Raw genomic sequence first — 25,267 nt, 5'->3', positions numbered from 1 at the left:
AAGGTGACAGCACTAGATTTTGGGCACTAAAACTGAAAAGCGCTGCCATTTCTGTTGCTTATGAGAAACAGCCGTATGAGTTTAAGCCGTATAGTTTAAAGCCGAATGAAACAGCTGTGACATTCGAAGCAACACTGACGCAGAAAACAAGAGAAACATTGAGCCAAAACGAATACTTTTCAATCCCCAAATCACCAACATTTATCATGGATTTACTGTAATAACACTAACTTTAAACATGGTATTGTGGCAAAAATGTGGGATATTCATATTGAATTTTATTAGACAATATGTACATGTATTAAATATTAAAGTAGAAATTAAATATAGGGCTTCTATATATAGAAATATAGAGTTCTAACTCAGTAAGAATATAAAAAAATTAGGCTGTTAAAATTTTACAGATGTTACTCTGATGTACCAAAACTTTATTTCATAACACAGAGTCCCAACTCAAGCTACTGTCAAATGTGCATTTCCAAGAGACAAAACATTGGATGGATGGATGGATGGATGGATGGATGGATGGATGGGATTAGATGGTTCAAATCTTTCTAAAAATCCCTCTTTTGAACCCATAAATCCAAGTGCAAGTAGAAAATCAATGACAGTCCAACAATATTTTCCAAAATGATAATTGAGTGAATACAGCCAAAAAAAGCTGCACTTGCCTAAGGAAACCTTCTCAAACAAACCCAGTTCATTGTATTGTCTATTATTAGTAAATAAGTAAATGGCCACATACCTGAGTTTGGCAGTCTTCTCTGTACTCTCATAGTAAAACAGGAAGTTGATTTCATGCACACCCTCTAGTTCAGGACCCCTCAGCCACAGCGGGATCTGTAACGCCTCCCCTGGTCCCAGCACACCCCGTGACAAGGGAATCTCCATCACCATCGGCCGGTCACCGCTGGTGACCCCGAACGCCGCTGGTGACACGAGCGACACTGTGGCCACTGATGGGGGCATGGACACAGTCTTGTAGGCGGAGCAATGCTCTGCTGCTGTGGGGGTCACTGGGGTGAGGTCAGAGGCGGCACTCCCGAATGTGAAGAACTCTGGGTGTGTGGACGCCACACGAAGACCAGTAAGAGGGACTGCACTCACGTTCACAAACTCCACCCACGCTTTTCGGATCTCACCACACAATAAACCAGTGGGGAAGTTAATAAAAAACACCTGAGAGGAAAAGGAAAGAGAAATAGTGATTACATGGTTTGTCTCACAGAGGACTGACTACTTGCATAAAGACTGGTCCACACGTAGCTTGTTCTCGCCAAGAGGCGCCACTTAACCCTTTTAGGCGAAGAGAGAAACTGACCGTTTATTTTGTTACCCCTTATATATGTGTGTGTGTGTGTATATATATATAGTCATGTGAAAAAGAAAACATGTAAAAAATCATCTGGTCCTTGGTAGGTCTTAAAATTACGTAATACAACCTCAGATGAACAACATCACAACACCATGTCATTATTTATTTAAACAAAAACTAGGCCAAAATGGAACCCTTACTGCTTCCGTAGGAATTAAAGGGGTGGTTCGGGATTTTTGACATCGGACCTCATTTTTAAGTCAGCCTGGTTGTTATTCATCAGTGGAGACATTTTTTTTCCAAAATTATCCAGTCCTTATATTTGGATAGTTAGCCGATGCTAGGCTAGCGCGAGTCAATGGTATATGTTAGCCAGCCATTAAAAACCGTTTTACCCACTCCACAGTGCACCAAACGCAAATCAATTATAACACTAGACTATCGATGCAAATGTCCGTTGAGAGAATAATGTTAGAAATCAAACTTACCTTTCATCTCAATGATCCCAAAGGAACTAGTTTCTCAGCAGCTGCGGAATTTTACTTTGCTCCGGTTAGTAATGTGGCAAAAAGTAAACACAGAACAGAAGCGCACTACAGTCGTTACATCCAGCTAACGTTAGCTAGCATTCCTCAGCGATATCAAAGTCGCGGCAGGTAAATACACTTGCGTCATGTGTGTACCGGCTCACTCGGTTGCCTAGGTAATCAATATCACTCCGCTGCTGCTGTAGACAAGGCTTATGATTACAGGGACAAAATTATAACTAATGCAATGCGATGAAAAGGTAAGTTTGATTTCTAACATTATTCTCTCAACGGACATATACATCGATAGTCTAGTGTTATAATTGATTTGCGTTTGGTGCACTGTGGAGTGGGTAAAACGGTTTTTAATGGCTGGCTAACATATACCATTGACTCGCGATAGCCTAGCATCGGCTAACTATCCAAATATAAGGACTGGATAATTTTTTAAAAAAAGTGTCTCCACTGATGAATAACAACCAGGCTGACTTAAAAATGAGGTCCGATGTCAAAAATCCCGAACCACCCCTTTAAGAGGGCGAGCAGCAGTCAGACGCCGCTAATCAACTGTCTTTGATTAATTGATCATCAGCAAGTGTGATCACCTCTATAAAGCAGAAGTTTTGGCAGTTTGCCGGTCTGGAGCATTCAGGTGTGTGTTAACAATGCCAAGGATGAAAGACATCGGCAATGATCTTAGAGAAGCAATTATTGCTGCTATCAATCTGAGAAGGGTTATATGGCCATTTACAAACAATTTGAAGCCCATTATTCTACAGTAAGAAAGATTATTCACAAGTTGAAAAAATTCAAGACAGTTGCCAATCTTCCGGGGGGTGGACGTCCCAGCAAATTCACCCCAATGTCAGACCGTGCAATGCTCAGAGAAATCACAAAACACCCAAGAACTTCACCTGAAACTCTACAGGTTAAATGTTAAAGTTCATGGTAGTACAATTTGAAAAAGACGGGACAAGTATGGCATGTTTGGAAGGGTTGCCAGGAGAAGCTTCTTCTCTGCAGCACGGCTTAGTTGCATCCGAACAAACCTCAAGACTTCTGAAACAATGTCCTTTGGACAGACGAGACCAAAGTAGAGATGTTTAGCCATTACGCACAGCACCAAGTTAGGTGTAAATCACAAACAGCTTTTCAGCAAAAACACCTCATACCAGCTGCCAAGCACAGTGGTTGTGGGTTGATGATTTTTGGCTTGTTTTGCAGCCACAGGACCTGGGCAACTTGCAGTCATTGAGTCGACCATGAACTCCTCTGCATACTAAAGTATTCTATAGTCAAACGTGAGGCCACCTGTCCGACAGCTAAAGCTTGGCCGATATTGGGTCATGCAACAGGACAATGATCCCAAGCACACCAGCAAATCTACAACAGAATGGCTGAAGACCTCAACCCGACTGAAATGCTGTTGCGGGACCTTAAGAGAGCTGTGCATAAACAGATGCCCACAAAACTCAATGAACTGAAGAAACATTGTAAAGAAGAGCAGGCAAAAATTCCTCCAGAACTATGTGAGAGACTGATACGGTCATAGAGAAAACGATTCCTTCAACTTATTGCGGCTAAAAGTGGCTCTAAAAGCAATTGAATCATAGGGTGTACTTGGTTTGTCACCCATGGCTTTTCCAGTTTGGCTATATTTTTGTTAAATAAATAATGGCACAGTGTAATATGTAATTTGTTGTTACTCATCTGAGGTTGTATTTACCTAATTTTAAGACCTGCTAAAGACCAGAGGATTTTTTATTATGTTCTGATATGTAAAACCATAAAATTCTAAAGGGTGTCCTTTCTATTACACATGACTGTGTGTGTATAATATCTATTTATGCATTATTTTTGAAAGCAACCTCACTTTACAACATTTTAAGTGCCTATAACTTTTCACAGTACTGTAACTTAGCAGGTAGGTTTCTTCAAGCGTCTTGGAGGAAATTATTTAAATCACTGCAATATTTACACCATAGCATAATTTATATACCTCCATCGACATCATTCTCAATATATTGTGAATATTTAATATATCCCAGCCTTGGAGTACCATCTGAGCACTGCAAATCATTAAACAGTTTTGATTTAACTGTGACTAATGCTTTTAAACTAAATCTGCTCTTAGTTCTCAGGACCAGGTTAGGTCATGTAGCTTATTAAAGTCAGCATGAAATTAAATTGTCAAATATATATATATATATATATATATATATATATTTTTTTTTTTTTATGAAATATTGCAGTATTTATTATAAATGATTTATCCGTGCACAACTTTTTTTTTTATTCATGTGCCGTCAATCTTTAATCAAAATAACTTCCCCTCCATCTTGCAGCAACATCTCTTCTCTGATGACAACCTGTCACCCACATGACATCACAGCAATAGCAAACCACAACCATCCAATCAATTCCTGATTCACAAAATCAAGTTCGCCCAACATTTTTTTCTTGTTCAAGAAGCAGTTTCACTTGGATATACTTCACAACAGGGGGAAAAAAGACTATGCCGTCTTAAAAACTTAAAAGTGCCCCATTATGCTTTTTTGGATATTACCTTTCATGTAGTGTGTAATACAGCTGTTTGTGAAAGTTCTGCAAAGTTTCAAAATTCAAAGTGCACAATAAATTAAGTTTATTGCCTCCCAAAAGAACAGATTCTGAACTGCCAAATTGTCAGTAATTCCAGCCTTATTTCCTGCACAAACCTACACAAGTTTATAACACATTTGCATAATGGCAGCCTATAGTCTTCACTGGCTGCCTGCGAACAATGTCTACTTTGACCTTCAAACACTGTACTTGTAGCTGAGGCCTGGAAGAGTTTGGTTCATGCTGTCGACATAATACCATCGACACCATCGATACTGTTCATATCACCGTGTATCAAGTGCTCCAGGGCTAAAATTCAGATACGGCAATTGGAGTTTCAATTCTGACGCGCTGTAAGCAGTTGACCAATCACAACAGACAGGGCTACCTGATCAACCAGAGTAGAGTCGGCTTTCAGAGATAAGAGGTTTAGAGAAAATTTATCCTTTATCGAACCATTTCAGACAGTGAGAAAATAGGTGATGCTCGCCAGACACTTTATTAGGTACACCTTTTCAACTGCTTGTTAACGCAAATATCTAATCAGCCAATCAAATGGCAACAACTCAATGCATTTAGGCATGTAGTCAAACATGGTCAAGTTGATCTGCTGAAGCAACTTTGAATGTGGCATTGTTGTTGGTGCCAGACGGGCTGGTCTGAGCATTTCAGAAACTGCGGATCTACTGGTATTTTCACACACAACCCTCTCTAGGGTTTACAGAGAATGGTCCGAAAGAGAAACCATCCAGTGAGCAGCAGATCTGTGGGTAAAAATGCCTTGTTGATGCCAGAGGTCAGAGGTGAATTGCCCGACTGGTCCGAGCTGATAGAAAGGCAACTTTAACTTAACCACTCTATACAACCGAGGTCTGCAGAAGAGCATCTCTGAACGCACAACACGTCGAACCTTGACTCAGATGGGCTACAGCAGCAGAACACCACAGAAAGTGCCACTCCTGTCTGCCAAGGACAGGAAACTGAGGCTACAATTCGCACAGGCTCACCAAAGTTGGACAATAGAAGATTGAAATATTGCCGGGTCAGAATTTGGTGTAAAACAACATAAAGCATGGATCCATCCCTCCTTGTATCAACGTTTCAGGCTGCTGGTGGTGTAATGGTGTGAGGGATATTTTCTTGGCACACTTTGGTCCCCTAAGTAACAAATGAGAAATGCCACAGCCTTCCTGAGAATTGTTGCTGAACATGTCCATCCCTTTATGACCACAGTGTACCAATCTTCTAATGCAGTGGTTCTCAAACTTTTTACACCAAGTACCACCTCAGAAAATATTTGGCTCTCTAAGTACCACCATAATGACCAATATGAAAATACAGTAGCGTAGTAGGCCTAACTATTCAGCTACAGTTATGCACAGCTCAAAAATGAGGCAGCTTAATTTCTAATAAGAATATTTATTATTGTCAGCCACTTTAAACATTGTAAAAACACAGTTTGAACATTAACACTGCACTGTGCTGCTTACATACAGGTAAATAAAAAAAACTTAAATAATGATTCAATTCAAATGTATTGCACCTAAAAGTGAAATAAAAGCCTACTGTACTTAACATTTTAATAAAAAAAAACAACACAGGCTGTGTATTCATATTTAACCCTTTTAAACGTACATTTAAAATATTCTGGCTAACCCCTGTGAGTTTTTCATTATTTAGAACTGATCACTTTATTGTTTCCATGGTGACGCGTCATTGCTTGTCACGTGACACACCGCAGTTTTTTTTTTTTTATTATATATATATATATATTCACAAATTTGTTAGCTATGGCATGAAATATTTGATATTCCGATTGTCAAATAAATGCAAGTGGAAGTGTTATGTTGTTTAAACACCTTTATAACGATCGCGTTAGTTGAGCTATATGCGCCGTCATGTTAGTTTGTGCCACATTCAGAGAATCGGATCTGTTGGATTTACAGCACGTGAATTCATCCACTTCTCCCGAAATACATGAAAGTAAGTGGCCGGTGAACTGGGAGAAGAATAGAGTTAACTTTAAAGTTACTTACACAATGTGTTTCTTACACAATCTGATATGAATAAAACGTGTCTTCTAATTATAATGGAAATTATTATTATTTCCGCTTCCATAGACATCAGTGTGTATTTTACAAATTCTAAATGTATTTTTTTTTTAGTACTTATGCGAATTTAAATGTCTGAAACCTAAAATAAACATTATGTGGTTAAAAACACTGAATAATTGTGATATTTGACAGCGCCTGTGGCGCGCGTCCATCTCTGGCTCAGCGCCAGCCAACTGCAAATAAGCACATGAATTTAGCAGTTGATCACGTGATGCACTGACCGTTCTACTCACACCGGTGTAATCGTATCGTACGCTCCAGGGACCAGCCAAGACTGATCACACAATAGACAGTAAAAGATCACACCGGTTTGATCTTACGTGCGAAATACAGTGATTCCTCTGCGTACCACTAGACGGAGCCTGCGTACCACACTTTGAGAACCAATGTTCTAATGGCTACTTGTAACAGGATAACGCACCATGTCACAAAGCTCAAATCATCTCAAACTGGTTTCTAGAACATGGGTAACTATCCTCAAATGGCCTCCACAGTCACCAGAACTCAGTCCAACAGAGCACCTTTGGGATGTGGTGGAACAGGAGATTCACATCATGGATGTGCAGCCGACAAATCAGCAGCAACTACTTGATGCTATATGAAGTCATGTCAATATGGACCAAAATCTCAGAGGAATGTTTCAAGCACCTTGTTGAATCTATGCCACGAAGAATTAAGGCAGTTGTGAAGGCAAAAAGGGGTCCAACCCAGTACTAGCAAGGTGTAGCTATTAAAGAGGCCGGTGAGGTTATATCATGAGAAAATACCTTGCATGTAAATCTATTGTAGGAGACAATATATATTGGGGCACATTAACAGGGTATATGCAGGAATCATAGAGATGAATTTACTACCTTTTACTACCTTTTTTACCACCTCCACAATATTTTTTACTACCATCACGACATCAAGCAGCAGCCCTTTTTTTGGGGGTGGGGTGGGGTGGGCGGGGTATGTAAAGCACCACTTACTACTTATTATAAGGTATAAGTGTGACACTGTCACACCCATCATACAGGACATATTAGGTACACTAATGTTTAATTGTTATCATTAAGTAGGCCTATTGTCAGGGCCGGCCCGAGGCATAAGCGAACTAAGCGGCTGCTTGGGGCCCCCTCGCCACCAGGGGGCCCCCAATCGAGTTTATTTTTTTTATTTTTTTTACATATTAATTAACTTAAACAAGTGACATAAATGAATGAAAGGATTAATAATTCAAGACAAGAAAATTCTGATTTCATGATCAATATACCTGCCTACAACTGCTGCTGTGTCTGCCAGTGTTTGAGTCATGCGCATAACCTCGCGTGCATAGACAATTTGTGCACAAAGTCACGGTAATGTTAAGCCATGTCACAAAAATTTGATTTGATCAATGATTTATCCTTTAAATGTAATGATATTCAGAACAGAACAAGAATAAAGAAATAACTATAAACAAGCCAAAACGAAATAATTTAAAGCGAAAGTGAAAGTAAGCGGCGTTGGGCTCACGTATCTCTCTCATTAGAATCAAAATGTTTCAACATTCGCGATGGATTTGGATGGTAAACTATTCTTTATCATAGGCTTTGTACTTCACTCACGTTCCAATATCGACGGAAAAAAATCATCCTCTTCACACGCGCAAAAATGTGCTTGGAAACATCACAGTGGAAGATTACAAAGCTGAAATATGTTGTGTGTGTGTGTTTGTGTGTGTGTGTGTGTGTGTGTGTGTGTGTGCGCGGGCGCGATCGAACAGTGGAAACATAAAAACATACTCCGTCATGTTCATACAAGACATCATTCAAACTGCAAAGTGTTGCAAAACGTTGGAGGATATTTTGCAAATAATTTTTTTAATATGTTTTGTGACAGTTTGTTTTCAGAAGTTTCCAAGAGTTAGTAAAATAGTAAAGAAAAAGTTAAAACTTTTTTAAGTATCTATTTTGTATTAAGTATTTATTTTGTATCAATACATAACCTCATTGTATTAATTTATAATGTAACATTATAACGTGACATTGTGTCAATAATCGTCCAGCACAGGTGACTCTGCGTGGTGGGAGGGGGCCCCCAAATCAAATTCTGCTTAGGGCCCCCAAAAGGCTCGGGCCGGCACTGCCTATTGTCATTGTCAATTATGTTTTTTTTGTAGTGTCGAGTTGAGTTTCAGTTGTCCTTATCTTAACCCTAGCCCTTGAGTTATCCTAACCATAGCCCTTAGCCCTAATAAGGTGAATAATAACCTTGGCACTTTGTCATTGCTATCAACTCCGACTCACTCAGGGCTCGACATTAAGCCTTTTCATGTGCTTGTCCTTTGGACAAGTAAATCTGTCATTCACTTGTCCGAGTAAAAAAAGTTGCTTGTCCGGAATGTTTTTGGTGTGTGTGTGTGCTGTAAATATAATTTATTCTGAAGAAATATCCTCATCTGTGTTAAATCAGCTCTGATATATTTAAATCTGCATATTGTCATATCTGCACCTTTAAAGGGCCACCCCCCCCACCCCCCAAATCTTATTCAATGTATGCTTAATCTTTAGTTTTAAATTTTATCAATAGATTAAATTGGAATAGCCTAATAAGATACTATAGGGCTGTTGTTACCCTAGGAAGGGCTGATCAAATTAAATCATTTACACTGAAAATGTACAACTGCATTAAATAATGTTATGGATATGAGATCGTTTAAAATATTTTTGAATATACAAATAAGAAACGTTGGAAAGAATGATACTTTTAAACATGAAAGTAAACCGCCAGTAGGAGGCGTCAGGCGACCGTCTTAATGAGCGAGTCATTGAGTCATTCATTCAAACGATTCGTTCAAACAACTGATTCATTCAAGAATGAGACATGTTTATGAATGGGACATTGAATCTTTGACTCAGCCAATTCGTTCAAAACGCTGAATCATTCAGTAATGAAACACGGTGAGATGCGTTACGGTTCTGCTGTGATCTTTGTTTGGAACTATTTTTGCTGCTGAAACAGAACAAAAACAGTCAATATTGTGTCTAAAATGTAAGTAACTTAATTTGAACTGTTTATTGAACTGTTGTATCAAAAGCAATGTCACATTTTCAGTCGTGATGGTACTCAAGAAAACAGCACTCGTCGTGTGAGGTTGCTAAACTGTATCATATGTTAAAAATATTAAAACACATTTTGAATTTTGGCATTGGCAGTAACGTTATGTTGTTAACTGAGTTTAAACTGAGTTTACATTTGTTTGGATTTCTCCTCGAGAGGCTGCGCGAGCCTCAACAGCGCAACCTTGTTACCGTCAGTAGCCTAATACATCCACTATCGATCGCAACTTACAATAAATATAAATACAATCAGAATCATTCTCTCATTTTAGTGATTCCCTAGTTATTTATAAATTTTTTGTTATTGACGTTTAATTAGGCTACTTGTCCGGTCGGGCAAGTAAAATTCTCTTTTACTTGTCCCTTCAAAAAATCCACTTGTCCCGGACAAGCGTTAATGTCGAGCCCGTCAGGTCCTGTTAGCACCGTAGCCTATATATATTTTTTAATCATGCTAGATGAAGTTAAAATATGGAGACACAAATATTAAGCAAAAAAATGGAAACTCATATATTGAGGTGGTGATGAAAAATTTACTACCAAGTCAAATTGCGTTTGTTACCTTTTACTACCTTTCAAGGGCCTTGATTTTGGTAGATTATTTTTACTACTTTTACTACCTTTTACCACCGCGCGGACACCCTGATTAAAGTCAAGCTTTGATTGACTCGAACACACCTCCAGTGAGGGCATTGGAGGGGTGATGATGGGGTCCAGGCGGCGGTCTGGTCCATATTTGACTGAAGTCTTTTCTTCTTTGGTTACATTGAGTCTGGGCCCCTGGATCTCCAGATTCTGCTGTCCACGCACACACATCAGATCACCAGGCAGTGAACCTGCAGCACAAAGCAACCGCATCTACAGTTAGTGTCACATCACATAAATCACATTAACTGATGGTTTCATTGTTTACATGCGTGTCAAAGAATGTGCGTTTGTTTTACACCTTCACTGTTGCCCACTTCTCCAGTGTCCAGGTTGTACACCACACCGAGAACATGCAACTCTCCTGTCTTACGAGGAAGCAGCTTCAAACGAGCCTGAGAAAGCAGGAGAGAGAGACAGAATAAAAAGCCAATTCAGTTAAAGCAACGGGAAAAAAAAGAGAGAGTAGAAGGGGAGAGAGAAGAGAAAAAGGTGCTCGAACCACTTTGGTCTCCTCTGGACTTATGTTGAACTCTGGAATGACTTGCGTTTCAATTATGTCATTGAGGGCTGTGGTCTGGAACGGATTCAAATGCAGAGAAGTTAATCAAACTGATGAACAACCCAAACCTGGATGCCTCAAGCACGATGAACCGAGAGATGACTAACAGCCTTACTTCTTTTAAAGACGCTGCCTCTTTCTCATTGGTGATGGTTTCTCCAGTTGTGCCACCCTGAGAGCCTGAGAAGTCTTTCAGAGTAAACTTCCACAGCAGAGACAGAGCCGACAGAGCCAAGGGAACCTTCAAGGGGTTACGGAAAACCACCTCCACAATGATGGGTTCTGTGGGTTCGCAAAATGATAAAGAAGCCAATGTTTAAATTGCAAACAACCTGACAGAAAATTATGGGGAAGGAGAACAAAACATGACTCTGAGGTCATGGATCTGAGGATGTACCAGGTGAGCTGATACAGTGAAAATGCAAAAGGCTCAATAATTAATGAAGTATCCTGAAGCTTGATACGTCACATAAAAATATACATTAATTCACACAAAAATACTTGATATTTATTACAATATGTGAGAATTGTTTTCTTTATTTTCAAAGTTGTTAAATACCATTTTCTGTAATTGTTAATAAATGATTCACAAAAATCTGATCATTTGTAGTTTAGGCCTACATGATGACTTATACACTACAATTTCAAATATACACTACAAAAGTTTGGGGTCAGTTAGATTTTTTTTATTAAAATGTTCTATTTGAATATATCTTAAAATGTAATTGTTATGGCCATTTTTCTATGTTTTTTTTTTTTTCATTTTGCCCTGAATAAACAGAGTTATTGATATTATAATAATGTATATTACGTAAATACTTTGTATTATCTTTGTATTATTTACATTTGTATTTTGTGTATATTTCTATTCAGACATTCCAATGGATCCTCGATACACTCAGAGCTTTGAACAGTTGGATTTGAAACTATAAGGCTTGCTTTGGTTTGTGAGTACAGAGGAAATTAAGATTTAAAAAAAGGATTGTATTGAGAGAGCCTGATGGACTGTTGCCGAAATCTGACATGTTATGAGCGAAGGACGCCGCAAGATTGTAATGCCTATGTGGACAATAAATGAGATTGCGTTTGACATAGGAAAGGAGGTAAACCAATGATAATTATAAATAATAAGAACGCATAATTAAGATGATGGAAGGAGAGGATCAATCACTTGTTGAGATAAATGAACAAAAACTGTTAAAACTAATTGGCTCTCGTAGAGCAAAACTGGGCATTTTAACGAGAAAGGTAAATTAGCTTCAGAGTTTTATGAAGAAAGGAAATGTGGAAAACGTTTTAAAAGGTGTTGATAAATTCAATGAAACACTAAATGAATTTAATGATTAGCATGCCTCAGTACAGAGGTTTTGCTTAGAGGAAGACGAGGAATATGCTGATCAGGTGGATTGTATGAGCCAACATTTCATCGCTTTATTGATTTTCAAAGGGAATCGGATATATGGGTGGATAATACGAGCTCATTAAATGTACCAGCCAAGCCCAAACAGACATTGCGCAGGCCCAGTCTGATAACACTGGTGCAGTTGATTTACATGTGAGACTGAGAAGACAGTGTATCAGTCGCTTCCAGCAAAGCCTCTAAGGGTTCTTCTTCATCTGCCCGTGCACAAGCTGCTATAATGACACAAGCTGCTGCCTTAGATGAGAAACATGCCCAAGTTAAAGGTGATTGAGCAGTTTGAAAAATCAACTCAAGTTTGTCCTAATGTGCCTAGGGATTGCATGAATGCTTCAAATGTATGATCCTTCTGATGCAGAACCAAGCTTACATTTTACAACACCCCAACTTCCAGTAAGTCATGTTGTAAGGGACTCCAGAAGCAGTTCAACAAGCTCAAGTAAATATAGAGCTCCTGTTCTAACCGGAGTTCTGAAAAAGAATTGTTGACTTAATTGCAAGGCAACAGAGTATCTTCACTTCCAGTAAGTGAAATACCAGGGTTTGATGGCAATCCACTTAAATGTTTCCTTTATAAGAGCCTTTAAACACAGATTTGAGGACAAGACAGACAATGCCAAAGATAAACTGTACTTCTTAGAGCAGTATACATCTGGTAGACCAAAAGAGCTGATACAAAGCTGGATCCTAAGAAATGATTCTTTGAGGCATAAATGGAATTGCTCTGCACAATTATGAACTATTTTTGAGAGCTTCTCTGAATGAAACAAAAGACACTGAGGTGGACACTTCAACCAACATCAGAACCATTGTCTCTAAACTTCTATTCAAGCTGAGAGACAAGTGGAGAAGCTAGGTGTGTGATCTGTCTGATAAGCAGAACAAAAGAACAAAGTTTAATGACCCAGTGGAATTTTTAGAAAAGCAGGCACGAATAAGTCTGGATCCAGTTTATGGAAATATTATACCTCAGTATAACCTCAGTGCGAATCCGGGTCAAGGCTCCAAGCAAAGCAGAGCGAAGACAATCGAAAAAAAGCATCCACAAATAGAGAAAGTAGTTTTGCCACAACAAATCAATCCGTCATAAACAATCTCCACATGGCTCCAAGGGGTTAATAAAGTTTGTATAAGAAAAATATTCATATTTAAAACTTTATAAAGTAAAATAACTAGCTTCCGGCCAAACGAACATACGGATTCGACTTAAGTCTAAGCGCAACCTATGCGAGTAATGCAACGTACTGCTGATATTTAATTTTACTTTGTGTGAGAAAAATATCCATATTTAACACGTTACAAACTCATCGCTTTGCTTCAGAAGGCCTGCATTAACCCCTTGGAGTGATGTGGAGTTGTGTATGATGGATGGATTCACTTTTTTGAGCTTCAAACTGTTGGTTGCAATTCACTACCATTATGAAGCTTGGAAGAGCCAGGATATTTTTTTAATAAAACTCTGACTGTATTCGTTTGAAAGAATAAAGTCATATACACCTAGGATGGCTTGAGGGTGAGTAAATCATGGGGTAACTTTCATTTTAAAGTGAACTACTCCTTTAAGAGAAGCTATAAAGAGTATGGATCACAATACAATTAAAAAGATACTCTCTGAGGGCAATATGATATGGATATTCAACCCTCCTTTAGGTGCACACCATGGCGGTGTATGGGAAAATCCCATTTTTAAACAACAAACAATTGATGAATTTTTGCAGACTGCTTTGTGTGAAGCTGAAGCCATCCTAAATGATCGTCCCTTAACGGCCTATTTTAACCTCAATGACCTTGAACCTTTAACACCCAACCATCTGCTTCTTCTGAAAGGAAAACCAATAATGCCAACTGGCCTGTTTAATAAAGATGATATGTAGCAGGCTAAATACCTGGAAATAAAGAACGAAATGGATTTGTTATGCTTTGATTTTGTTACTTATGGAGCGAAATGTTTAAACTTGTGGACTTATTACAAAATATATGTTTTTTTAATTGTTCCAAGGGAACAATTAGGGGCTGGGAATGTTATGGCCACTTTAATTTTTATTTTTTTTCATTATTTATATCATAATTATGATAAATATTCATTTATTTGTATTATATTTGTATTATTTACTTTTGTATTTTATGTATATTTCCATGAGCTTATTTCTATTGAATTGTACTATTGGCACCCCCCTGTAGTGACACACATTCAACTAGTGACAGGAAAAGGCACCGGGTGGGAGCGAACCAGTTTTTAAAGGCAATATAAATGTGGGAGTGTATGCCGAACAAAGGAAAAAAGAAAATAAACTGCTTATTACAAAGAGGAAATACTGGACTGCTTGTTTGATACTAGCCCTCCGACAAAGTCAAAGCTTAATGGTCTGATGCTTTTACAGTAATTTATTCCTGTGATCAAAGCTGAGTTTTCAGCATCATTACTCCAGTCTTCAGCGTCACATGATCCTTCAGAAATCATGCTGATTTACTGCTCAAGAAACATTTCTTCTTATTATTTATTTGAAATCGAAATCTTTCGTAACATTACAAATGTCTTTAATGTCTTTTGATCAATTTCATTTGTACCTACTGAATAAAACTTTTGAATGCAAACAAACAAAATTTTAAATAGTGGTAATGTTATCTATATTGGCAATGATGATTCTTGGTAAATATTTTTATTTGATCAAAAAGTGTTCACTTAATTAGTTAAATATTTTTAACCAAATAGGATTTCAAATCCTATATTAAATTTATAGCAGATTTATTTTGTCAATAAGAAAAGTTTTTACTGAGCATTTAAAAGAATGAAACCGCTTGTATTTTTCCTTGTTGCCACATCATTACTGAAGGATTCAAGACTGAGCACATTCTAGAGGTTCCATTAGCCAATCAGGAACATGAATGCTACCAGACAGCTTTCTTCCAGGTATCGCAGACTTCCTTGTCTAAACCACGTCAGAAAAAGACAGAAGGGTCAAACCTGTGCAACAACCAAATAACTACTTGATCTCACATAAAATCTATTGAACCGTGATGTTTACAAATAGTATGGTTTATATGATGTGCATTGCTGCTGAAATATTTGCTAATAAGGAATACAAATAAGTAGGAACATGGCAACATCACCAAAGGTGTTTGCATGTTCTTCCAGTTCCTCTATAATCATCCCCTACGAGGTGTTGAGAGGTGAATGTTCATGTAGTATGATAACTAATTCAATTCAAAAATCAATACTAGTCTCACGTGCACTACTGAATATTCTACTGAAGAGGCAGTGAGGCAAATTTAAATCCAGGTAAGGGTCTCTCTGCTTCATTGGTTCTCTCATAGGAACAGTCAGTTTCTACAGATTTTTCGTGAAATAAAGAGGAAAGCAAATGGTAAATAATTGATTTCAGTCCAATTAAAAATTCACTAACACAGGGGTTTTCAAACTGGGGGCCGCCAGGGGGGCCGCAGCAAGTTGGAATTTTTTTTTGTTAATATGAGTATTGTTATAAAATAACTTTTTAATAATTAGTTGCCTAGCCTATCTGAACATTATACTTTTAATGCTAATCTTTTAGAGATTAACTGATTGATCGGCTGGTGACCAGAATTGGCCGATTTTCACGTGATTTTCAGTCTGACATAATGCCGATTCAAATGCACTCGGGCACCGCATGATTAACATCGCGCAACATCAGCATCAAACGTGCACACAGAATGCACATGTAGGAAACCTTGTGAATTACGGCCGTTTCAGACCGCGAGCGGCGCGTGAGTAGCGCAATATTTTTCCGCCGTGCATGTTCAGTGAGTGCATTCACACCGCGAGCAGGAGCAGCGCGTGAGCGTCAAGCAGGAGCGTCGCGTGCTGTGAGCAGTAGTGAAGCGGAGGGTTTCGGCGCCGAGTCTATTTTTGCTCCGCTGCTCACGCTCAATTAAAGTGAAAGCACACTTTTGATGGACAAAATAAATATGATTTCACACAAATAGTACCAAAAATGCACATAATTTGCATGTATAGTGTGTTTTAACAAGAACTTCAGTAGGCTTCAAGAAAATGAAGACTCAAAAATATTTATAGAAAATGTACCCATTTAAACTTGTTTTTATTAATCAGTTTGGATAAAAGTGGTGTTTTATAAAAAATATATATATAGAAAATAAATATTTGTGTGTGCTGTAAAGTGGTTAGAAAAAATTTAATCAGAATCGGCTAAAATCTGTATTGGCAGGTCAAACTCAATGACAAATCGGAATTGGCCTTGAAAATTGTAATAGGTTCATCTCTATAATCTTTCTGATTGGCTGGTATCAAACACCATCACATAATCTGATGTTCACCTAGATGTTTTATTTATTTATTTCTACATTTGCCATAGTATTGTCGATGGTTCAATAACACATCCTGCAAAAGGGGGGCCTTGGCCAGAACCTAGTGGTATTTGGGGGACCTTGTCATGGAAAAGTTTGGGAACCCCTGCACTAACAAACCAAAAACGCAGCCACGAAAGGCATCAAACGGAATGAAGACCCTTAAATTAATCAACACCTCAACAGAAACCAAGAGTTTGTGTCAATTGAGCAATCAAAGGAATGGAGGAATCAAAATTGGGAAGACCAGATATACAGCACAAATAAAAATGCTTAATAAGCAGGTGGAGGGGGGGAAACGTACCCTCCACCACGGCGAGGGGGTATCTGAGGTTGTCCGTCTGGCTGTTCAGGCAGCACTGGGAGGGCTGGAAGGTGACTGGAACCGTCCCTCTGTTCGCCACAGCGACGACCCGCTCTTCCAACTCCCTCCACATCTGGGAAAGATCACGGTCAAACTCCTGGTCCAAAGAGACATGTGTTGCGGCCTGTTTCTCGCCTGTTGGAAAACAAGTCAGAGATGCAAAATGCCACTGATTACATACTGATGACATAGACATAAATATCTCAAATTTAGGTTCAAATTGGCATAGATGTGTACATAAAAGTTTATATTTTAATAGCGGTCATTGGCCATTTTTATTAATCACTAACTTGTTTAAATTGTTTAATGGCCTGTATTCATAAAAATTATTCCGTGTTGTCTGCATGTATAATTGTACAAGAAAAAAATACCGTTTAAAATATTTAGATGAAATTGATCAGTAGTAAAGATTTATAAAAAAACAAAAAAAACACGTATTCAGCAAGGATGCATTAAATTAATCAAAAGTGACAGAAATCTTTTCTGACAATGTAAACAATCTTCTATTTCAAATAAATGTTGTTCTTTTGAACTTTCAAAGAATCCTGAAAAAAAATTAAGTAATCAGTACTTTTCAGTTTTCAAAAAAAGTTTTCAGTAATAATAAGAAATGTTTCTTGAGCATCAAATCAGCACATTAGATTGATTTCAGCAATACATTACATTTTAAAGTATTAAAATAGAAAAAAGTTATTTACTGTACTATACTGTTGGGCACTGTGCAGGGTCTGAGATCACACTAAAAATCTGGGATTCAAAACTCGGAAATGAGCAGGACGTTTTAGGATTAAAAAACAAAGCAACAACACAGTATGACATAAATAGTGAAGAATCTTAAATGTTTCTTATTCATTTTACCAGGTTGCTAGTCAAATAAGTAAATTTGTGACATTGATTATGTGACACTTTACAGATGGATCTTTACAGATGCTCTTCTTCCACTGAAGCTCAAGACACTCTTTGGATCATTCCAAAGAATATGACGAATATGGAGAATATGATCATCAGGTTACCTCACACATTTCATCTCTCCTTACAAATATGACTGTTGAGTTTATATATGGTTAATTCCCAAAATAGAATTTTTCACTGCCATGATTTGTCAGAGTTGCCTTATGTCCATTCAGCCGGTGTCTCAGAGGAAAATTGGGATTCAGAGCCTAAGGCAAGCAGAGCATTGGAACAGACAACAGTTATGTTTATTTATCATTCAACACACACCAGTACATCCCCGCTCCCCTTTCAGTATGAGATCTGGGCGAAGACTTTAATTAAATAGTTTTTCACACCTCCTCAGGCCTGTTCTCTTCACTCCAACATTCAATTCCCTGCTTTTTTTTTTTTTTTTTACACGTATCTGAGTTTTGTGATATTCCTGAAATGAGTCTTTTTGTTTGCTTCTCTTTAATTGAAGCAAAGCTCATAGCAGATATCGAATGTGGTAGTCCATGTTCTTTCTCATTTTAAATGTAATTTATTATGTGATGTAAGGAGCAGCTTCTCAGCACCGCTCTTCTCTTTTGAAGTTTTCACTGGAAATTACTTTTTTATCAGAGTATATAAATGGTGCTGTGTTCATCTTCATTTAACTGTAGGCATGATGGGAGAAAGGTCATCACAACTTAATGTGGATGTTAAAATGTCATTCGTAACAGTTGCGCTGTGCTGTTTTTTCATTCAACTCACATTTATTTGTATAGCGCTTTTCACAATACATATCGTTTCAAAGCAGCTTTACAGAAAATTACACGAGATGACTAAAATTGTGTTTGTTTAATACAGAAATGCTTGGAATATACACCACCATTCAGAAGTTTGTGGAAAGTAAGATATCTTAATTATTTTGAAAGAAGTTTGTAATGCTATTTTATTAAGTAAAAACCGTAATATTGTGAAATTTTAATATACTATTTTAAAATGTAATTTTATTCCTACGATGGAATTGTTATTATTAATTCTCATTATTATAAATGTTAAAAACAGTTGTGCTGCTTAATATTTTTTGGTGGAAACTGTGATAAATTTAAAGGGGACCAATTATGCCCCTTTTTACAAGTAGTAAAATAAGTCCCCAGAGTATGGAGCTTATAATATGACAAAATGATTTGAATTTGAATTGTGTAAATTTGAATTATTGACAAGTGTAATCTAACAAAATTGAATTTTATGTGGAATTTTAAATAGTTCTGAATTTTATTTCTTTAAACGGATATTGAACATTTGAAATGTTTTTATGGCTTAATTTTATAGAGATGTATTTTCAAACAGAGTTTTTTTGTTCTGAATTCTTAGACTGCAAATATCCAGTTAAAAAACAAAAAAACAAATTCAAGTTAAGTTGAAGAAGAAATTCGGAACTTCAAATTCAGTTTTCTAAAATTCAAACCGCGGAAAATTCAGATCGTACAGAAAGTAGGTCACAGGTCATCCATAGGGAAGAGGAGAGGATCTCAGAAAAGTCGAACGGAACATTTTGGCTGCACTGCAGTAGTTTTCTGCCACAAACGTGGTGGTGGTTCAAGAGAATCCGTCTATCATTTGTTCAGTCGTTTTTTGATTTAATAAGAGTAGAAAAATGAGAAAACAGCTTGATATTAGATTTCTAATATTCTAATAAAAGTCCTCCGCTGCTGCAGTTGCACGGAGCTTATGAAACTTAACGCGTTTATTGCAACAAGGCTACATTTCATTTTCTCAAACAACTAGACTAACGAATGGCTCGACACAACGGAAGAGCCTAGACCGGGCTTTCTTCTGTGTAGACCAGCAGTTCTTAAATGCCAGGGGGTCCGTGAAATAATTTGCTATAACCTACCGTAGCCTATTTTCCGGACTGTAAAGTCACGTTTTTTTTATCATGAAACACGCTGTGATTTATTCCAAAGTGACTTAGGCCTATATAATGCATTTAACTTCGTTTAAATAATCTAAATGTTGACTTTCAAAAGTAGGTGCGCCAAGAAGGCTATTCGCTGTATTGGTTCATTTTTGGTGTGCGCCAGAAAGATCTTCAAGGAGACCGAGACGCGCTAAAGCAGCACATCATGTTGTTCTATTTATTTATCAAAGGCATGACATTTTGTAGTTATTTTGAATGTACACAAATAAAAATATACATTTAACTGTTTCGAATGATGTCATATTATCTGTATGACTAAATTACAGAGTATTAAGTTATTTCCCCCCTGCTGTGGAACAAAATTTGATTTAATCCAAGTGATGGCGCTGGCGCATCGCACGCTCACACAACATAGTATCAGTTCTGGCATTGCTAACTTGACATCGCAGCCTGTTCATTATCAAAATAAAACACAGTCAACCAAACATATAAAAAATGATTCTGCTTAATTTAATTGGTCTGTTGTAGCCTAAAATATAAAGGGCAAGGCTGTGCCGCACAGTCCTACTTGTTATTCCAAACATTTCCCTTGCTGTGAAGATGCTTTAGCCTATACGTGTATATTGGGCCTCGATGACTGAAGTATGAAGCCTTCTTTATATTAATAGTTAGCATCCAAATGTTACATTGCAAACATGAAAACTTTGGACCGAATGAGAGATGCGCGAACTCAATGTTGGCACAGTTTCAGTTTCGATTAAAATAAATTTGTTTAGGCTTGGCGTTTAAAATAAATGTTTGTAATAAAGGGCACAAAAGGCTATTTTTATAGGCTAGGCTACTATGTATATATTATTTTATTATACATGGCTATTATTATAAGTGTTTATTTCATAAATATGAATGTACCTCGCATCTCCCGGACACTAGCCATTAGTCTACTTCTTTGGCCTATTTTGTTTAGCTGGCCAACTCTCAAAATCTGTGTGGAAAAGCTGTGGGACGCACTGGACGGCACGGAGAGAATGCACAATGGCTTTGCTTTGGAAGTTTTTATTTATTTATGATTTATTTATTATTATTTTTTGGATGTTTAGTTGGCAAAGAAAATAACACAGTTTTGCTTGACATCAATTAATACTCAATATTAATGAAATAAATAAATGTAATGTCAGAGAATGCACAAAGCGCATCCTTTTGAGATATAAATTATAATACATTTTAATCAAAATAAAACACAAGGCCTACATCATATAAATCAGAAGATTATGTATTTTAATATCTCTGACAGTCAGTCTGAATGACAGTTCATGCATGAACGTTAGGCCTATTATATACCCAAGTCAATGCATTATCCTTTCCTTTTTGTATTGGTGTTTAAAATATTTAATTTACTACTAATTATATTGATTTATATCTTGATTTCTTTTTTTTTTTATTTACTGGGCGACCATGCAGGCTATATCAGCCGTCATTTAGCCTACCCTGCCATACCCAGCTGACGCAAAGCATAGGTGAATTTATATCTACACAGAAGAAAGCCCTGTCTAGGCTCTTCCTCGGTACGGGTTGTGTCTAGCCATTGGTTAGTCTGGTTGTTTGATGAAAAAAAAGATTAAATGTAGCCTATACGTTTTTACTACGTGACTTTAATCCATGCAACTGCAGCAGCGGAGGACTATTATTAGAATATTAGAAATCTAATATTCAAGCTGTTTTCTAATTTTTCTACTCTTATTAAATCAAAAAACGACTGAAGGAATGATAGACGGATTCTCTTGAACCACCACCACGTTTGTGGCAGAAAACTACTGCAGTGCAGCCAAAATGTTCCGTTCGACTTTTCTGAGATCCTCTACTCTTCCCTGTGGATGACCTGTGACCTACTTTCTGTACATCAGAATTTTCCGCAGTTTGAATTTTAGAACACTGAATTTGAAGTTCCGAATTTCTTCTTCATCTTGAAAACTTGAATCTGTATTTTTTAAAACTGGATATTTGCAGTCTAAGAATTCAAAAATAAATATATAAAAAAACACAGCTGTTTGAAAATACGTCTATAAAATTCAGCCATAAAAACATTTCAATTCGTTAAATTTCAAATGTTCAATAATCGTTTAAAGAAATCAAATTCAGAACTATTTAAAATTCAACACAATATTCAATTTTGTTAGATTACACTTGTCAATAATTCAAATTTACACAATTCAAATTCAAATCATTTTGTCATATTATAAGCTCCATACCAGAGAGAGTATCTGAAGATTAGCTTCAAATATCCCCCAGATATTTTTTATTGCATGTTAAAAATGCCACTTTTTTATTTCTGGTGAACTCTCCCTTTCTTGTGTCTGTGAATGAGTGAGCCACACAGAGGGTTCTTACCTTCGGCGAGTCTGCGTTCATGGCCGAAGAAGACTCGTGTTTGTGAGCTGTGCAGGCAGGGCAGAGGCAGCTGTGGGAGGGAGCTCTCACCGGTCAACTGACTCATGCTCTGAGGGCAAAAGGTCAAAGGGTCATAAATATCAAAATCATTTGAAGAACGCCTCTTCTTTCCACCTACAAGTTGTACAGTCATCCACCGAGCACCGTCCCTTCAATGGATGTCGTCTGATTGGCAAACAAAGGTCACGTGATAAATAAAATCTAATTCAAATATTAATAAACACTAATAGTAAACTAAATGCTAATTTAGTATGAACACTAAAATACCCATTCCCAATCTCATTTCACTTTAATCATGCAAATTCGTAACAAAAAGTCACATACTGCATCAGTTAACTGCACGGACAACTTTGCCGTTTATATGAGAGACTGATTTTTTACACAACTGTTCCTGGAGTGGTAGATCGGCACCATAAAACTCCCATTAAGAAACGAGGCTAAGCAGAATGTTGTAATTTCCTCTTGTTATGTATTCGGCGCAGTGCTTGAAGGTGATGGAGTTCTGTGGACCAGAACCACCCAAGGACAGAGCGCTGATGAGACAGACTCAACCAAACGATGACGAAAGAGCAGTCTCGCACAGACACAGACAGTTAAACTCAGGGCTAAAGTCTGATTGTGGTGGGGAAAAAACTGGGTCAGTCTAGCTGCTTTCTGAGAGCAATATAAGAAAATGTAGCCTGGTTTAATGTGAAAACTGCTCTTAAATGGTAAATAGTAAAAATGGCATGTGGGAAAAAATTATATTTTTCCTTACAAACATGTGTACACAATTATTTTTAGAAAAGTTTTTGAATATGCACTACTGTTTTTCTTATTTTTCACTGTTGTCTCTTATGCTCACCAAGGCTGAATGGAATAATTGACGACAGGCCGTTGAATTATTAGAAGGGTGTGCATTTTTTTAGGGAAGCATGTGCGTCAATATTATTATTTATTAATTCAATTCGTTTTAATTAATTCGTTCATTCTTTTTATATATATATATATATATATATATATATATATATATATATTATTGACAGTAGACCTAATAAATGAAACACAAAGCCCTTTTAACAAGTAGGCCTATCAATAATTATTTATTTGTTATATTATCTGCAATAATTAAGAAAACCCGTGCAGCAGGACTATCAATTTATTTATATATTCAGTTTAATTTTCTATTGATTATATAAAGGACTATATACTTCATTTATTAAAATTAAACTGCATGTTTTCATTGATTGTGAAGTTAGACATGAAATTGCAGATCAAGCGCATGGGGCTGCATGTTTTTTCTTGTTAGGAATTGTATCCTATTTTCCATTCTTACAGTCAGCTACACAAAGTGATATGGAACTGTAATGCGGTCAAGACCTGCCTGGAACTACTTTAGCCGTGCGTTTCCCTGAAAATAATTGCACACCTTAGAACATTCGTCAACCAATCAGATTCAAGCATTCAATGGCCCTGTAGTATAATTTTGACTAAAAATAAAGTAAAAACAATACCATTGAGAAATATTATTACAGTTTAAAATAACTATTTTCTATTGTAATGTTTTAAAACGTAATTGCAATGGCAAAGCTGAATTTTCAGCATCATTACTCCAGTCTTCAGTGTCACATGATCCTTCAGAAATCATTCCAATATGCTGATTTACTGCTCAAGAAACATTTATTATTATTATCAATGTTGAAAACAGTTGTGCTGCTTAACATTTTCATGGAAAATTTCAGGATTCTTTAATGAATAGATGAAAAATAAAACTTGTAACATGCATATTGTATACATGCATTTACTGTTACTTCTGATCAATTTAACGCGTCCTTGATTATTAAAAGTGTTATTTTCTTTAAAAAAAAGGAAAAAAAAGTAGCAGTAGTGTATATTCCAAGGTAAAAAAAAAGTATTCTGTACAAATATCATTAATTAGTCATTCAGAAATATCATTAAGTTTTGTTGGTTGCACAACTTGCGCTACATGACTTTGATTTGCTAGACAAAAACTGAATCTCCTAACATTTTTAACTTTATGAATTGTGAACAGATTACTATAAAAAGCAAATTTTATTATATATTTAATGTCAATTTTGATTTCATCTTGGCTAAGTTTTAAGTAATGTGATACCTGTGTGTGTGTGTGTGTGTGGTGTGTGTTGCTAACCTTGTACACATAGAGGTATTCCCTGAGGAAAGCAGCCTGCTGTACAGCCGACTGTTTGCTGTCATTGATGAGAATGTGCCGGAAGGCAGCCACAGCGTTTTCCGGCTGCCGCAGAGTGAAGGACTGCCGGCCGATGGTGAAGTTGATGTGATCTTCAGCCAGTGTCCAACCTTTACCTTTATACACCTGCAAAGCCTGGCAGTAGCACCTCAATGCATGTCTCTTCTGTAACAGAGAGAGAGAGTGTGTGAACAGACACATTTAAAGAATACCTCCATCCATGAGCGCACTTCATCATGCTACTGCGACGTTCAATAGCTTTCACAGCTGTTCAAGCAGCATCAGCTTCCAGGTGAAAATTGACAGCCTGACCATATCTGACCCTTTCCAGCAGCAAATCAGCATTTGACTCTCAGGATGAGGCCTAGCATCATGGTCACATGATAGAGCAAGGATATTTCTGTTTCCCACTCATAGGGTTTACTTACTTGGACTAGGCATGACTGACTAATGGCAGAGATGATTGGGTGCAATGACTTTAAATCAACCCTCTACAATGAGAGTAAATCACTCGCATATGCAAGTAAATTACACTCTGTGCGACTAAATAATGTTGATCATTAGCCATTGGCTAATAAATTTTTTAGCCATTGGCTAAAAAATGTTAGATAGTGATGTATGTCTCGAGACAGGTCTCGAGACCACTTTTACGTGGTCTCTGTCTTGTCACGGCCTTGACGGTCTTTGGTCTTGGTCTTGTCTTGGTCTCGGACCTCTCGGTCTTGTCTAGGTCTCGCTGTCTCAGACCGACATAGTGGTCGGGGAATTTAGCAATACAATACTACAATATCCACGACGA

General features: G+C 37.3%; 1 protein-coding gene and 1 long non-coding RNA gene across 3 annotated transcripts in view; both read right to left on the bottom strand.

Annotated features, from left to right (window-relative positions):
- trappc8 (trafficking protein particle complex subunit 8) overlaps positions 1 to 25,267 on the bottom strand; it is an 81,768-nt gene that overhangs the window by 19,136 nt on the left and 37,365 nt on the right. For both annotated transcript variants that reach the window (XM_082146759.1, XM_082146758.1), the window contains 8 exons: positions 24,409 to 24,633; positions 22,200 to 22,308; positions 16,916 to 17,110; positions 10,963 to 11,129; positions 10,788 to 10,862; positions 10,587 to 10,680; positions 10,319 to 10,476; positions 746 to 1,179 (listed from right to left, as the gene is read on the bottom strand). In XM_082146759.1, coding sequence (XP_082002885.1) covers positions 746 to 1,179; positions 10,319 to 10,476; positions 10,587 to 10,680; positions 10,788 to 10,862; positions 10,963 to 11,129; positions 16,916 to 17,110; positions 22,200 to 22,308; positions 24,409 to 24,633 — 1,457 coding nt within the window. The remainder of the gene's footprint in view (positions 1 to 745; positions 1,180 to 10,318; positions 10,477 to 10,586; positions 10,681 to 10,787; positions 10,863 to 10,962; positions 11,130 to 16,915; positions 17,111 to 22,199; positions 22,309 to 24,408; positions 24,634 to 25,267) is intronic.
- On the bottom strand, positions 23,267 to 23,706 carry LOC309481852. The gene is made up of 2 exons (XR_014200118.1): positions 23,587 to 23,706; positions 23,267 to 23,448 (listed from the first exon to the last, which is right to left on the bottom strand). It is a non-coding gene; the product is annotated as an uncharacterized lncRNA (long non-coding RNA).

This window comes from Leuciscus leuciscus, assembly GCF_965113295.1.
Source record: "Leuciscus leuciscus genome assembly, chromosome: 19".
Lineage (NCBI taxonomy): Eukaryota > Metazoa > Chordata > Actinopteri > Cypriniformes > Leuciscidae > Leuciscus > Leuciscus leuciscus.
This window is presented reverse-complemented; position numbering and strand designations above follow the sequence as displayed.